This window comes from Anarhichas minor, unplaced genomic scaffold, assembly GCF_050575085.1.
Source record: "Anarhichas minor isolate MPS153535 unplaced genomic scaffold, ASM5057508v1 ptg000018l, whole genome shotgun sequence".
NCBI lineage: Eukaryota > Metazoa > Chordata > Actinopteri > Perciformes > Anarhichadidae > Anarhichas > Anarhichas minor.
This window is the reverse complement of record NW_027466464.1, coordinates 7,557,107-7,571,089: the sequence shown is the minus strand read 5'-3', so window position 1 is coordinate 7,571,089 and position 13,983 is coordinate 7,557,107. Positions and strand designations below refer to the sequence as shown.

Below are 13,983 nucleotides of genomic sequence, written 5' to 3'. Positions count from 1 at the left end.
AACCCTCGCTCAAGAAATAAATGTAGAAGACGTATAAAGTGTAACGTCTTCTATGCAGTGGTCGTGGCCGGTTAGCTCAGTTGGTTAGAGCGTGGTGCTAATAACGCCAAGGTCGCGGGTTCGATCCCCGTACTGGCCACTTGAGTTTTTTAAAATTTCCACAAGATGAAGGTAAAATGAAGATAAATATTACAAGTGAGGAATAAGAAAGTATTTTATATTTTCTGTTGCCTATAAAACATCAATTTCCATATAAGCACTCTTTACAAGTGAAGGTCCTGGATTTATGTTGACTAAGTGTAGACTAATTTATGTAGACTAGAAACATATTCTTTAACTATGAAAAGTGAAAACACTCAAATCAAAAACAATATTTTCATATATTCAATTATTTGATTGTTATTGCTGATGTGTTGCCGTGCAAGCAACATCTTACAGTTGGTATAGTAGATGGATTATACACTGTCGGGTAGTTTAATCTACAACAATGCTTAATATTCTATAAAGTCATTGTTTTGCACGTAAAATCTTAATCTACTTAATAACTGGTGGTTGTAAAATAAATGTAGCAGAGTAAAAAGTAAAATGTTTCCCTCTGGAATGGAGTAGTGCAGAAGCGTAAAGCAGGACAGGGAAATACTTGAGTAAAGTACCTCAAATTAGTACATAAGTGGGCGACAGTACTTTCGTAATTGTATTCAATTTGTTTTGATGACCTTTTATTTTTTTAATTCATTCAGTCAGTCCATTTCTTGGATGTAAAAACAATGAGAGAACAGATGGCAAACTTACCTTCCTACAGAAATCATTTCCATTCTTAACCTTTCCAAGACATGGTTTACTTACATTGTGCAAAATCCCAAAAGAAACCCTCTCTTACCAAAACAATATTTATTTCAAATGAACCTTTACAAAGACACATCTTGTTGTTTGTTTGATAGTGGAGCCAGTAGACAGGAAAGAGGGGGAGAGAGAAGGGAGGACATGCAGCAAAGGGCTACGACTCGGATTCGAACACGGCCCACTGCGACAAGGACCCAGTTTTTTGGGCGCCCACTCTATTCAGACTCATCCTGCTTGATATATGTGAAAGTCTATATGTATTTTAGTATTTTAAATGCAGCAAGAACCCCAGACCCTTCGCCTCCACGCTGCCATTTCCCCCAAACGACCGTGCGGCGGCGCTGTTTAGCTTCCCTGGTCGCACTTTCTCCCTTCCTGCCTGATACTGTAGCGCCGGGGCGCTAGTGCTGGAGGCGGTGTGGAGCTCTTTATTGTTCCAGTAGAAAGCTCAGTGCGCCGGGTTTCCTCACATTTGTTTCAATGGCTTCCACACCGAAACCACGTCCCGCCTGAGAGGGAGCGGTTCGGACCCACTGCTCAGAACTTAACGGCACCGTGCGGGATTTACCGTCTGCGTCGGAATTAAAAGCTCCTGCTGACGGACGATCGGTGGATCCTGAAGAAAGAGGGGGTAAGGAAACCATGCTATCCGGATTACGGAGCGAGGTTACGCGTAGCTGCTCTCGTACTCCTTGTATGGAACACACTTGTGGTTGGATTTCGCCACATTTGTTGCAAAACAACCACTTTGTTTCCTGCTGTTTGGCTTCTTTAGGCAGCAGTGGGTGATGTTTGATGAGCCCGATATGTTAAGTATAAGCTCGCTTCGGTTGCAGCCTGTTCGTTTGTCTAATCGGCTGAGCTTTAGGGTCCAGCAGCTTCTTTTTTTTTTTTTTTTACTGTAAGTTTAATTATAGACAAGGATCTCCAATAAGTGCTTCAAACATTTACACGCATTGCCGCATTTGTCTGACAGTATATCTTTTGTGATTTATTTTGTATTTTTTTTTAGCTGGCATGTACTTCGGGTGATGTTTTATATTTATTTATATATTTATTTCTCTCCTCAGTCACTCCCTGCTGACCTTTCCATTCACCGAACCTTACAGCAGGCTTGTCATTGTCATCACATGCACATTCATATTGAGTACACATTAACAGTCTCTGGTCTGTGATCAGGCTGCTTTAGCTCACTGACTTCTTTACTCTAGTCTAAAGGATTACTCTGCTAACACTACATCCTGGAGATTGCACTCTGTGCCAACTGTACTCTGAGGTGTGTTGCCTTTTTTTTTTTTTTTTATACATCAGGGTGTGTTTGTTTCATTTCACCTGACAAAGCTGCTGCAGAACCCTTCTGGAGAATCTGCAATGACTCTTTCCTTTTTTTCCTTCCCCCCATTTGGAGAGAGGTCAGAGCACAGGGTCAGTGGGGAGGCTTTGTCCCGATGGTTGCTCTGCCTTATCACTACGCTGCCCTGTTGCCAATTCACTCTTACAATTAATATCACACCCGTAACGCCAGGAGAATTGGTGTTACAATCCCTTTCTCACACACACGGCCACAATCGCTCTCCAGAGAGCAGTAGAGCAGCTTAATGGCTCCACGGGGGCAGAGTGTCACCTTGATAAAACGCGGTATCGAGCGCGCGGCCTCCTGATCCGTCCAGGAGCGTTGTGGCCTTGGTCTCCCCCTCACCTGTGCTTAGTCGGGTTGTAGTTGATGCTTCAGGGTGTCGTTTTTCAGTCAGCGGCTGTTTCTTGAATGGGATCCTCCTGTTGGAAAGATGGCAACAAGTACAACCAGACTGTTATTGTATATTGCATGGAGCTCCACACTCGTCGCTGCATTTTCAGCTCTTCATATTATTGTTCGGACAAAACATTTTATGATTAATGGGGGAAATAATCATCTATTTGTATAAATGTATTCGTCAGCAGCAGCCCCTCACAACATATAGGTATATATGTAGGACTAATATTCAAAATATGAAGTGAGAAGTGTTAAGTCTCCGATAGAAACACTGCTACACGTGTATTAGTATATCCAACATGATCAACACTGTAGTTTATTTCATGTTGCTTTGACAAATCCACTTAATCAAAGTGTTGATTGTCAGACCTGTTTCAGAGCTGGCACATGTTGCCTATTATGCAACCTCCATGCTCTGACCCACATTCTATAACGGGTCATTTTCACCACACCGTCTTCAGTTATCAAAAACCGCACAGTCGGCAGAATTAACAGCAGATTTGCGTGTTCTTGCCTGTGAAAGATAAACGCCTTCTCTGTGTTTAACACACACACACACACACACACACTCGCATCTGATTCCCAGAGCCTGGCTTCCCTCTCACTAACTCTTGGGAAACTTTCGGCTAACACCAGTTCAAAGGCTGCTTGAGGGGCCTCGGTCCCTCCGAGTTTTTAAAGCCCCGCTGCTGGAAGCTCCCACAGTGGCTTCCTTTGTGCCTGTGTGACCGGCTCGCTCTGTATTCCTCCCAACTAAACCCCATGTATAATCCCCGGCCCCGGCCGAGGAGACGATGACAACTTCTGCTTCCACTCTTGAGCTGTTCATTGATCCAGAACAGGAGATCGATGAACAGTTTGCAACCCTCGAGGACTTGAATCGATCCAGTCAACATTTATGATTTTGTTCACGAGGGGGAAACTCTTCTTGCTGTGTTTTGGTGCTGTTGCACGCCCCGACGTGAGCTCTTTTTTTCTGACACTGTACTTTGCTTTAGTTGCTGTTTTGTGTTACGTTTTGTTGTTGAGCCCCACAGGCTCCTCGTTGATGAGTTGGTGCTGAGAGACTGAAGACCAACTTTATACGTCCTGATGTCTGTCAGGGTAATTGGCATCTCCTTGTTAGAGAATGATTGGCTCGAGCTAGAAAGCCGGCTCGAATGGCGACACAGCGTTGAGTGGAGGGTTCCTTTTGAGGCTAAACTTATTCTTTTTGTGGAGCAGGACTCTCCGATACTGAACGGCGAGTAAACAACGAGCCGGGCAGAGCGTTGGTGGGGAAGTAGCACACAAGAACAAAGGACTTTTCCCACAGGTGTAATGAGTAACTTGAACGTCGGGTCCCTTTTTATTGTCGGGTCCCTTCCTTGGCTGGTTTCCAGTTTCAGCTTTTGTCAGCGAGGCGAAGAGAGGTGCTCGTTTGTATTTCACAGGTGGAGGGATTAGTCGAAGATTGGGTTTTGAGTTCTGGAAAGAATCTGTTCCCACGTTTGAAATAAAAGGCTGGATGAGGCGTGAAGGAACAAAAGAGGTTTGCAAATACAGATTATTGCATGTGTTTTGTGTTCACTTTGCACACAGTATATCTCTGTGGTAATGGATTCAGGTGGAAGGAGAAGTCCACTTTCACTGAGGTCAGAGGTCAGCTACAGAGCAGCTCCCCTGGAGCTTGTAGGCATCCGCTGGCTGTGGGCCATATCCGGGGCCTCTTCCTCTGGACTACGACTATCGGGCCTGAAGAAGACTGAAGGCTCTGCTGTAGGGCTCAAACTCCCAATTATTAATTAATCTGCTGCTTATTTTCTTAATTAATCGATAAGATAATGGGCTATAAATGCACAATCCCAGTGACTATTTCCGAATGCCCCAAATTACGTCTTGAAGTTTGCTTTTCTTTTGTCTAAAATCCAAAGAGATTATCGTAACAGTTGCAGATTATTGTCTTTATTTGATTAATTGAATAATCCCCAATCCTTTATCCTCCAGATTTGGGCAAAAGAATGCTGTGTTTCTCAGGAACATTTGGAGGATACTTTGACATTCCTGTGGACCTTTAAATGTCGTGAACTCAAAGAAAGATCTAACCTGTTAATCACCAGGATGCCCAATAGCTCCCTAATGACATATTGATTTAAGGGTTTATTGACAAGTATTGATGTCCAAACTGAGGACAACTTCACCTTGAAGAAAACAAAGGACATGAGAGATTTCATGTCCCATCATTCGTCCCTGCTTTGCCCCCCCCCCCCGACTGTCTCCTCAAATATTCCTCAGCTGTGATGTCACCAACCGTCTGAGGGCATATTTATTGTCTGAGGTTGAGGTTCATCAAGTGTGGGTTGTGTGTGAAAGAAGAGTGTGTGTGTGTGTGGCGGGGGGCTTGAGCGTCTTTGTGTGCTGTCAGACCGTATGTCATCTGCCCCACTTGTGGAGCTTTGATTCATGTCTGAACTCGTCTCACAGAGGGCCCTGTGTTCGGTTTGTTGGAGATCCCACCTGCATGTGCTGCAGCTGGGAGAAGTGTGTGTCTAGCAAGGTGTGAGACATGTCTGCGTCTCTGTGCATCGGCCAAACTCTTACGTTCAGCTGTATTTCTGTGTGGCGCTGTGGTTTATACACTCGTTTCATCACCCCGACTGAAAAAGAAGTCCCTACTGACTACATGTCTGGTGGTTTTACATTGTGCAAGGCCAATTTAATCTCGACTGAATAAACATGGCAAGATTTATTTTTTTTGCACATTTCTTGGACTGATTCAGCACAAAGTTTCCCTCCCAAGTGTTCTACATGAGATCCTCTTACTCCCTTTTTAAAAAAGAGGTGAATGTTTCATTTCTTTCCACATTCAAGGAACTTTTCTAAGCAACTTTTTACCTTCATTTTCTCAGGTTCTGTTCATGGAGCATCATGTATTGTTTTTCGTCTGTCAAATACCCACAATAGGAATTTGACAAATCCTATAAAAGCACAGGAATACCTTACAAGGAACATGTCTTACTAGCTATGATGAGGGCCTTATGTAGAAGCTTGGATGTTGGAGGAACTGGCTGATTCTTTTGGCTCAAAACTGCCTGCTCTGTATTTTAGGAACCCCCAAATCACAGAGTGAGCAGATTATTGGCTTTTCTGGCTTGATGCACATAAAAAGACACAAACTGCACCCCCGGATTTTGAGTAAAACTATTCTTTCCTGTCTCCTCCAGACGTGAACAGAGGTGCCTGCAGCTCGAGAGCCCCTCGCCGCAGCGTCTGCCGCCATGGTGGAACCAGCCGACAAGCCGTCTGCAGCCGGACAGAGGCTGGGCGCCCCGGACAGTTTTGGGGTGTCCACTCTGGAGCCGGGCCTGCGTCCTCCCTCCCAGCCTCCAGGGCGACAAGTGTCCATCAGGGTTCAGATGCTCGATGACACGCAGGAAGTCTTCCAGATATCGGTGAGTAATGTGTGAGGATTGCAGACGTTTTGTTATCTGTTTGTCAAACTCCTGCATCACACACACGTTGAGCAAATCCTCAAAACAAAGTGTAAGAAAACTCAAAGGAATGTGGCAAAGCTTTAGGGATCTTCTTGCCCTCGGTGGTTGCAAGAGGATGGCTCGATATGCTCCATTTACCTTGAGCCTTATCTTCCTGGAGGTACACAGGAAGTAGGAGTAGAAACCGGCTTCCTGTCTAAGCACACCACACCTACGGACTGCGAAGCTGCCTCGTAGACAGAAACGGCTCCAGCCTTTTGCTCTATTTCTGTCTTTTTCTCTCTCGCTGTATCCCAGCCTCGGCTTTTCGGAGCGCTGATTTGATGCCCACCAAGGCTGCTGATGCTAAAAATGTATGCTCTCATGGCATGTTTATTATAGGAAGTCCTCTATCTTTTAGCTTCCCATTCCCTCATTTACTCGCATTACAAACATACGCAACTGTAGATTCTTTGTAGAGAATAGTAGCCAGTATTCTCCCTGATCTGGCGAAGTATTTCCATGTGTTTTGAGTCTTCGTGTGAGGGTGTGTGCCTGCATTTAAGTGAGTCGGAGGCATGCGTTTGTCTACGGCGGCTCCCTAATGCTGTTTAGAGAAAGGGCTCCTCTGAGAGCAGCAGCTTTAATGACATCGGTGCTGCGGTGCTCCTGGTATGGCATCTCCGGGTGGGAGTCTTCTTGAGTTTCTGAATTAATGTCTGCCGCAAGCTGACGGAGAGTTTGGCTTTTGAGCCCTCCTTGGCGAACTGCGTGCCGTTCAGAAAAACCCCAGCCGCCGAATTATCAGCTTAGAATTTGGGGAGTTTTTCGTGATGGCAATTAAGAAAGATTGAGTCACTGTCTCAGGCGGCTGGTAGAACATCCAGAGCTGCAAGTTCGGGGGCGTCGTAATTGGCTCTTGTGGAAATGCCAAGAATGCATGTGGTTGTTAGTGTGTCAGTGCCTCAGGATGTGTCCGTGGACGGTTTGACAGAGGACTGGGATCTGGTGTCTGTGTGAGGACTGTCGTCTGCGTGTGTGTGTGTTTTTTATTTGGCATTTTTCAAAATCCTAAGTTGATGTAAGAGCACCGAGCTTGTGGTTCTCCACACACACGAGTGAAATGTCCTATCTCTGCGGAACGTCTTCAGACGTCACGCCTCAGGCCGCAGGAGAGCAGGACGCATCAGCTGACTGCAGCAGCATGACCACAAAATACTAATACTGCACCCTGAGATGGTTTGGTTGCTGCTACAAGAGCGAAAATGGGAACCAGCAGACTGGACTGGGAATAATAATGAAGAGATGAGTGGAGAGACGGATGGAGGGATACAGGGTTAGAAGAAAAAGAAAGCTGAGGATTGAAAGGGAACCAACCAAATTAATGACTTATACTTTCGGTGCTTATCGCAGTGAAATAAGGGAGGCATTGTCTCTTTGAGCTTGACTTACGTACTCTGTCTCTTTCCTGGTACAAAGCCTGCTATTGTGTTTGTGCAGCAGATGTAGTCTAACGTGTGAATCCAGAGATAAGCCCGCAGCTCACACTAAAGTAGGCACTCGATTGGGAGGTAAGAGTGGAAGGCTAGCTCATTAGCTGAGCCGGTTATCTCCAAACCTCAGCCAGAGGGGGCTTCGGTACAGGAGCAATGCATCTTAAAGAGCCTAAACACAGGGCTCTTTATCATCAACAGGCACATTTCTTTACACGAACAATGATGGCATGCCGTGGTGTCAGCTGAAAACGGTGCCACGCGTGTCTTCAATAAAGTGTCTTGGATCCAGGTGGTTTGACATTGAGAGCTCAGACATTCATCCTCAAAATGTCTGTGTCCTTATGATCTGGTGTTTTTAAAATCAGCTGTATGTCCTCTGGCTTTCAGTCGGGAATGTGGACAGACTCTTATCAGCCAGGGTTCCCATGACGGGTAACGTGGACTCCATCAGATCAAAAGCAGATCCTGCAGAGTTTTATCTGGACTCCTCTGTTATTCGAGGCACAGAGCCTGAATACCATTTCAATCTATTGCAGCTTTTCCCTCTCATGGAGTGAAACAACTCCAGCTTCTAGCATGTAGCACATAGTGAAGCGTTTGATTCTTGATTGTTGATATTCTTTACTAGTTATTGTCATTTTTGCTTGAGCGAACGTTGAGAAAATGTACATTGTTTGAATACGCATAACATATGACACAACATTGGCACACATTGCATTAGTGGCACACACACACACACACACACACACACACACACACACACACACATATACATTTGTGGGCTTTATTATTTATGTGCAATGGTAGCAGGCAGCGTGGTAGAGGAGTGTGTGTGAGTGCAGAACATCTTCGCTCACTCTCACCTGGTGAATAATTGAAGGGTGTGTGTGTGTGTGTGTGTGTGTGTGTGTGTGTGTGTGTGTGTGTGTGTGTGTGGAATAATGGAGGAGGCATGCTACTCATTTGCTTTCAGTTGGCTTCACGTGTTTTGATGTAGTTCAGTATCAGTGAAACCATTCACAGAGCCTTTTTGTGGATTCTTCTCCTCTTACTTTCGCTGTGCGCCGGCCACAGATGCACTTTTGAGTTCTTTTGAGATTTGATTTGATGATAGTGTTTTAAGCTGCAGTGTTGACCTGTGTGTCAGAGAGACATGTCGCATGATTTCCCCCCGCAAGTGAAGCTTCCTCCAGTGTTATCACGAGGTCGCAGCATCCAGTGATTGAGGGGAATTTTTCCAAAGGAAACAATTTTGGTTTGAGTGGTGGAGAAGATAAATAAAACTCAGTGAAGAGGAACAAGTGACTGCACTTTACTGTAACTTGCAACTGTTTCTCAAAGGGAATAATCAACTCTTCTTTTTACACACCGTCTTTGTAACGAAACCCTAATATAACTTATTCATCTGTGCCATAGAGCGCCGTAGTAAAGCACATGAATTAATTAACAGTGAACATGGTCATGGGCACTGAAGCGTGTTTTCAGTTAATACACTCGTACTCCGTCCTGCTGCTGTAAATACTCACTAGAGCAACAAACATGTATTCATCCGTGGGAGAAAATAGTCCCCATCAAAAAATGTCCTTCTTTAATAAATGAATGGGTTAGGGGGTTTAGTACCACAGACATGAGACATTCTCTAGTGGTCCTCTGTGATGGTAGTATACTCAGTCTCAAACTGATATAGAACTGAGGGAGCATGGGGTCCTTTTATCTATCAATCAGTAGTGATTGGTTAACGTTCTCCTCGTCCAGCATGCTTACTTGACCTTAATCCCTGCAAGACCATCCAACACATCCCCACATGATGACTGCCTTTCTCAGAGGTCTTCAGAAGCTTTGAAACCCGGCCGTCTGAGCGCAGGAGAGGCTGGACGGGGGGGGGGGTTCTGCGTCTGCGTGTGTGCGCGTGCGTGCGTGCGTTTGGGAGATGTGCCCGTTCACACGCAATGAGATCACTGTGTGGTTTTTGTTGCATGATTGGATTGCTGCTTTTTGATCTGCATGGCTCTTGACCTCGCATGCATCTGTGACTAAAAGAGAGATGGGGAACGATGCGGGACTACAGGGGGGAGGGTTACGAGGATTAGGATGATGGAATCGCTTTATAGACGACATCATTTGATGGACTAGCAGACCCCCGAGGCCTCGGATAAATGAGCTACAAGTCCCCGGCAACATTATGTACAAACACACACACACACACACGGTCCTTTGCGCCGATGTGGAGCGGTTGACATTTTAAATGGATGGGCCTTTGTGCTGTCGGCTACATTGGGAAGTGACACGGGATTGAGAAGGGAAGATAGCGAGTCAATTGCACCTTTTTAAGAAGTGTTTTAAAAAACAAAACAAGCATTAAAGTTAAAAAGAGACAACGGAAGGCTGTTTAAACATGACTCTACTGCAGTATTTTGCCCTGAAGCATGTTAAAACCTGCTGAGATCCAGTTCTTTTCACCATTTTCTGTAGATTTGCATTTACCCATGATATTTACACTGGAGAGAGACGGACGGACAAGTACAAAGTGATAAGAGATGAAACTTGAAGCTAAACTATAATGATTGTGTTTCGTTATGACTACCGACGTTGGCAGGAGTCCCGGTAGATAAGTTGAAGTGGTTCGGGTGTGTGGGTAGAGCCAAGGTGATGTTTTAGGATAGGATTTCAGGGTGAGGCTCAAATACTAGCTTTGTGATCTCTGAGAGTTTACGACTCATCGTCTCACTTCTTCTCTTCTCTTCTCTTCTCTCTCTCTCTCTATATCCATCCATCCCATCTCCAAATAATCCTCCCGCTCTGCTCTCTTGGAGCGCTCACAGAACTAACAGTAGCTTTGGCAGGCCTCGTTCATCACCGTCCGCAGAGTGTGTGTGCGTGTGTGTGTGTGTGTGTGTGTGTGTGTGTGGAACCCCCCCCCCCCCCCCCCCCCCCCCCGCCGCCCAGCCTCCTACTCAATCCAGTACCGTGTCATACTAAACCTAATATTGATGCTGTTTATGTGGGCTCACAAGGGCCACATTAAACCGCGTTACATGGATATGTGAGTTTATCGGCCGGTGTGTGTGTGAACATGTATACAGTGAGTGCATGTGAGCGTGCTACGACCTGCCCTGCAAATCCACTGACTCTTAAGGCCGGTTAATTCCCCTCCAATTAAACTAAATATTTGATGAGATTTGCTGATGTAATATCCTCCCCTTCATGGATGTCTCATTGATGGGAAAGAGGAATGAACATGACTGAATAATGTATTGTGTTTTGAATCATTCAATGTATGATTCATGCAACCATTAAATATAGATATTTTGCATTCGGTCTTTGACATTTTCTGGGTCCCTATGTGACGTCCCAACCCCACATTTGAGAGACATTCGGATGCCCGCGGAGGATCTGAGCTGTGTTATGTAATGGTTGGCCTTCACCGTCTCATTCCTGTGGTCAGAGACCTCAGAGAGGGACTTCTGACTGTGGACTTTTCTCTCAGCTACTTCCAATCATTATTATTCCATCTGTAGCTGACCCCAAAGTTTGACCTGGAAAGTTTCCCCATGATGTATCAAAAAACCAGCTTGAAAGAGGTGATAATAGTGCATTCCTGGTGAGTCAACTCGCCACTCTCTTGGTGTACGACATGGACATGTAGGTGCCGTACTGCTGTTGCACTGTTCCAGCAGAAGCATGCATTTCCCTTGTTACGGTGGGTGTGTGCACGTGGAGCCACGTGGACACATTTAGACGTGCTGAGTTCAAAGACAGGGCCACAGACGGAGCTGCCTCCGAGCTACCAAGGAACGAGACGGAGGCATTAGTGGAAGACCACCGCTGATGGAGAAACGAAATTACGGAGAGATTGTTCCTGAAAGAGAGCAGGATGGGGGTGGGAAACAAATGAAGAGGGGCCCCGCTGAGGGACGAATAAGAGACGTGCTGTTCCGCTCACTGTGTCGGAGAAAGAGGGGGGGACTGCAGCATTGGGAGAGAAAGATGCATACAGGCACACATCCGTCTCCCACAGAAGCTCCTTTTGCTGTACGCCGGCAGCCAGTGAGTGAGCAAACACTGGCCGCTCTGCTTGGCAGCAGATGGGATCCTTATTTTTTATTTTTTTGTAATCTCAGTGAATGAGGTCCCCAGTGAGGGGGCTAGTCAAGCCAACAGTGGAAGAGCTGGGCCCCATTTGGGGTAATCACCTCTGTTTCACTGTGCTACACACACAAAACAACAACACAGCACCAAATTGGTAGTTTTTGTGGATTCCATGTGGGTTTAGAGCAGTAGCTGTCGAGATGAAAAGGATCACTGATAGTTCTTACAGGTGGGATATTCATCATTTCCTTTACTTTCATTCGTAACATGCTTCCTTGTCATCTAAACCGTTAATCCGGTTTGGCATGGCAATACCTCGAGGTTGTTGCTTTAAAACACGATGGGTATCAACATCAGCCGCTAGCCAAATGCTGGTATTGTTTATCATCACGCCGACCAGACACCCTGGATGGTAGCCAGCAGTCACTTGGAGCTCCCGTTTGAAGAAATGAATCTGGCGGAGTTAGGAAATAGTAGCTTCACTTGGGGATACGTGTTGGACAAGTAGCTTAGCTTCAGGCAGCGCTCCTGTTTTTCCTAATCTGATAATTCCCAGTGCATTAAGAGGCTCTCTTACAACTAAAAACTAGAACTTCATTTAATGGAGCGAGGCAGTGAGGGGGAGCTTGAAAAAGATGTGAACTGGACATGTCTGTGTAGTTTTCCAGCTGTACCTGCGGCACTAAATCTGCACCTGATGATATATTGTTATATATTATTATGTGAGGGTTTTCCCTTGGCATAGGCGATACTGTCGATGGTAATTTAATTGAGGTAGATGTTTTTGTATTTCATATTTATGGTTTGCTTTTGGCTTGCATTGCAGTTTGGATGGCAGCACGGAGTACGGAGAGGACTAAGACGCTTGTTGTGTTACTATTTGGAGAGTGAAAAACTGGAATTTAGCGATGGGAACCAGTCCTTTTTGATTAGGAAAGAAATGCATAAGTGGGCATGCTAATAGTTTATAAAGCAGCTTAAACCCCAAGTGTCAGCTTCAGTATCCTAAATGAGATTTGTCCCCCTTGATAAATGTTAACCATGGCTCCTTATTAAACTTTTCTAAGGCTTCCCTCATCTCTGTCACCAATCACCCCTAAGTCTCTGGTTGTTGTTGAGTGTGTGTGTGTGTGTGTGTGTGTATTGGGAGCATGCTGCACTGGGTTCTCTTTCAATAGGTGAAGTGTTTCTTCAGCTCCTTCCTCGCTCCCTCCTCGTCTCTGTTTTGGATGTTTTCCAGAAGCCTCAGTGGAATTCAATGGCGTCTCCCCTGCTGTGTCCCCGAGTCTCCAGCCGTTTGTTTCTCTGAGAAACTAGCAGAGGAATGTAGCGTCCAATGTGATGTTTGGGAGGAAAAGAAGTTTTGTTTTTCACCTCTCTTACTCTCATTACCCCTCTTTCTGTCCGACTCCATGCCTCTCTGTCAAGCCATTTGGTCTTGCTCTAGTCTCATCATTCCCATCATAATTCACTGCAGACTTTTGAGCGGACTGTCCCTTTACTGCCCTAATCGGTGATGATTTATGTGATCGTTGAAGTTTTTATCTTCCTCTCAAATGCATTGCATGAGCTGTTTGCTGCTTTTGAACGCATCGGTGCTGTTTGGGAACATTTCATTTGAAGTGGAGATGCTGCAGAGATTGTGAAATTGGTGTTTGTGGTAATATGTTTGATTGACATGCTTTGATGTCGCTGAGATATCTCGTTTTAATTACACTAAAGATATTTGTCTGTGGCATTATTAAAGAGCTATTCCTTCCATGTAAATAATCCGGGTATCTCCATAACCACACACACACACACACACACACACACACACACACACACACACACACACACACATGTGTTTACCGCAGACCTAGTTGATTATTCAATTGTGTTTCCACACCCTTTTCTTGGCTCGTAAATAATCCGTTTCTGCAACACGTGCACAAACAAAAACACATGCCTGTGACTTGGCTGGTTCTCTGCTGAGAGGTTAAACGGGGTGAGGAACCGAAAGCTCTCAAGACGACACATCCAAAACTTCTATTTGGGGAATGATCAGGCTCTAGGTTTTCAAACTACAAATCCTAAAAACGTGATGATTCTCAGGCAAGTTCTGGAGTTACAAGTAGCATCTTTTTTCTATGATCTCAAAGCCGATTTATGTAGGTATATTAATGAAGGACGTCGGATATAATAATAACCCCAGAAAGTGACGGTCGCACTGAATCTAAAGATATGTATACCATGTCCGTGTGTTCAGATTTAACTGAGTTATTGCCATAACTGCTGCCATTGGTAGGGTTTTAAAATACCTGAATAGCTTTCAATGAGATGTGTGTTAATCGGCTGACCGTGTTGGTGA

General features: G+C 45.1%; 1 protein-coding gene and 1 non-coding gene across 6 annotated transcripts in view; both read left to right on the top strand.

Moving 5' to 3' along the window:
- Positions 1-65: 65 nt before the first annotated feature.
- On the top strand, positions 66-139 carry trnai-aau (transfer RNA isoleucine (anticodon AAU)). The gene has a single exon. It is a non-coding gene; the product is annotated as a tRNA-Ile (tRNA).
- A 516-nt stretch (positions 140-655) lies between these two features.
- The window catches only part of LOC142952991 (FERM, ARHGEF and pleckstrin domain-containing protein 1-like), a 44,634-nt gene continuing 31,306 nt past the window's right edge, over positions 656-13,983 (top strand). For 2 of the 5 annotated variants that reach the window (XM_076095048.1, XM_076095047.1), the window contains exons 1-2: positions 657-1,474; positions 5,800-6,027. In XM_076095048.1, coding sequence (XP_075951163.1) covers positions 5,854-6,027 — 174 coding nt within the window. In that variant the 5' untranslated portion in view covers positions 657-1,474; positions 5,800-5,853. Of the gene's footprint in view, positions 1,475-5,799; positions 6,028-13,983 lie in introns of all 5 variants that reach the window. The other 3 variants (XM_076095046.1, XM_076095044.1, XM_076095045.1) reach the window with 3 other exon arrangements.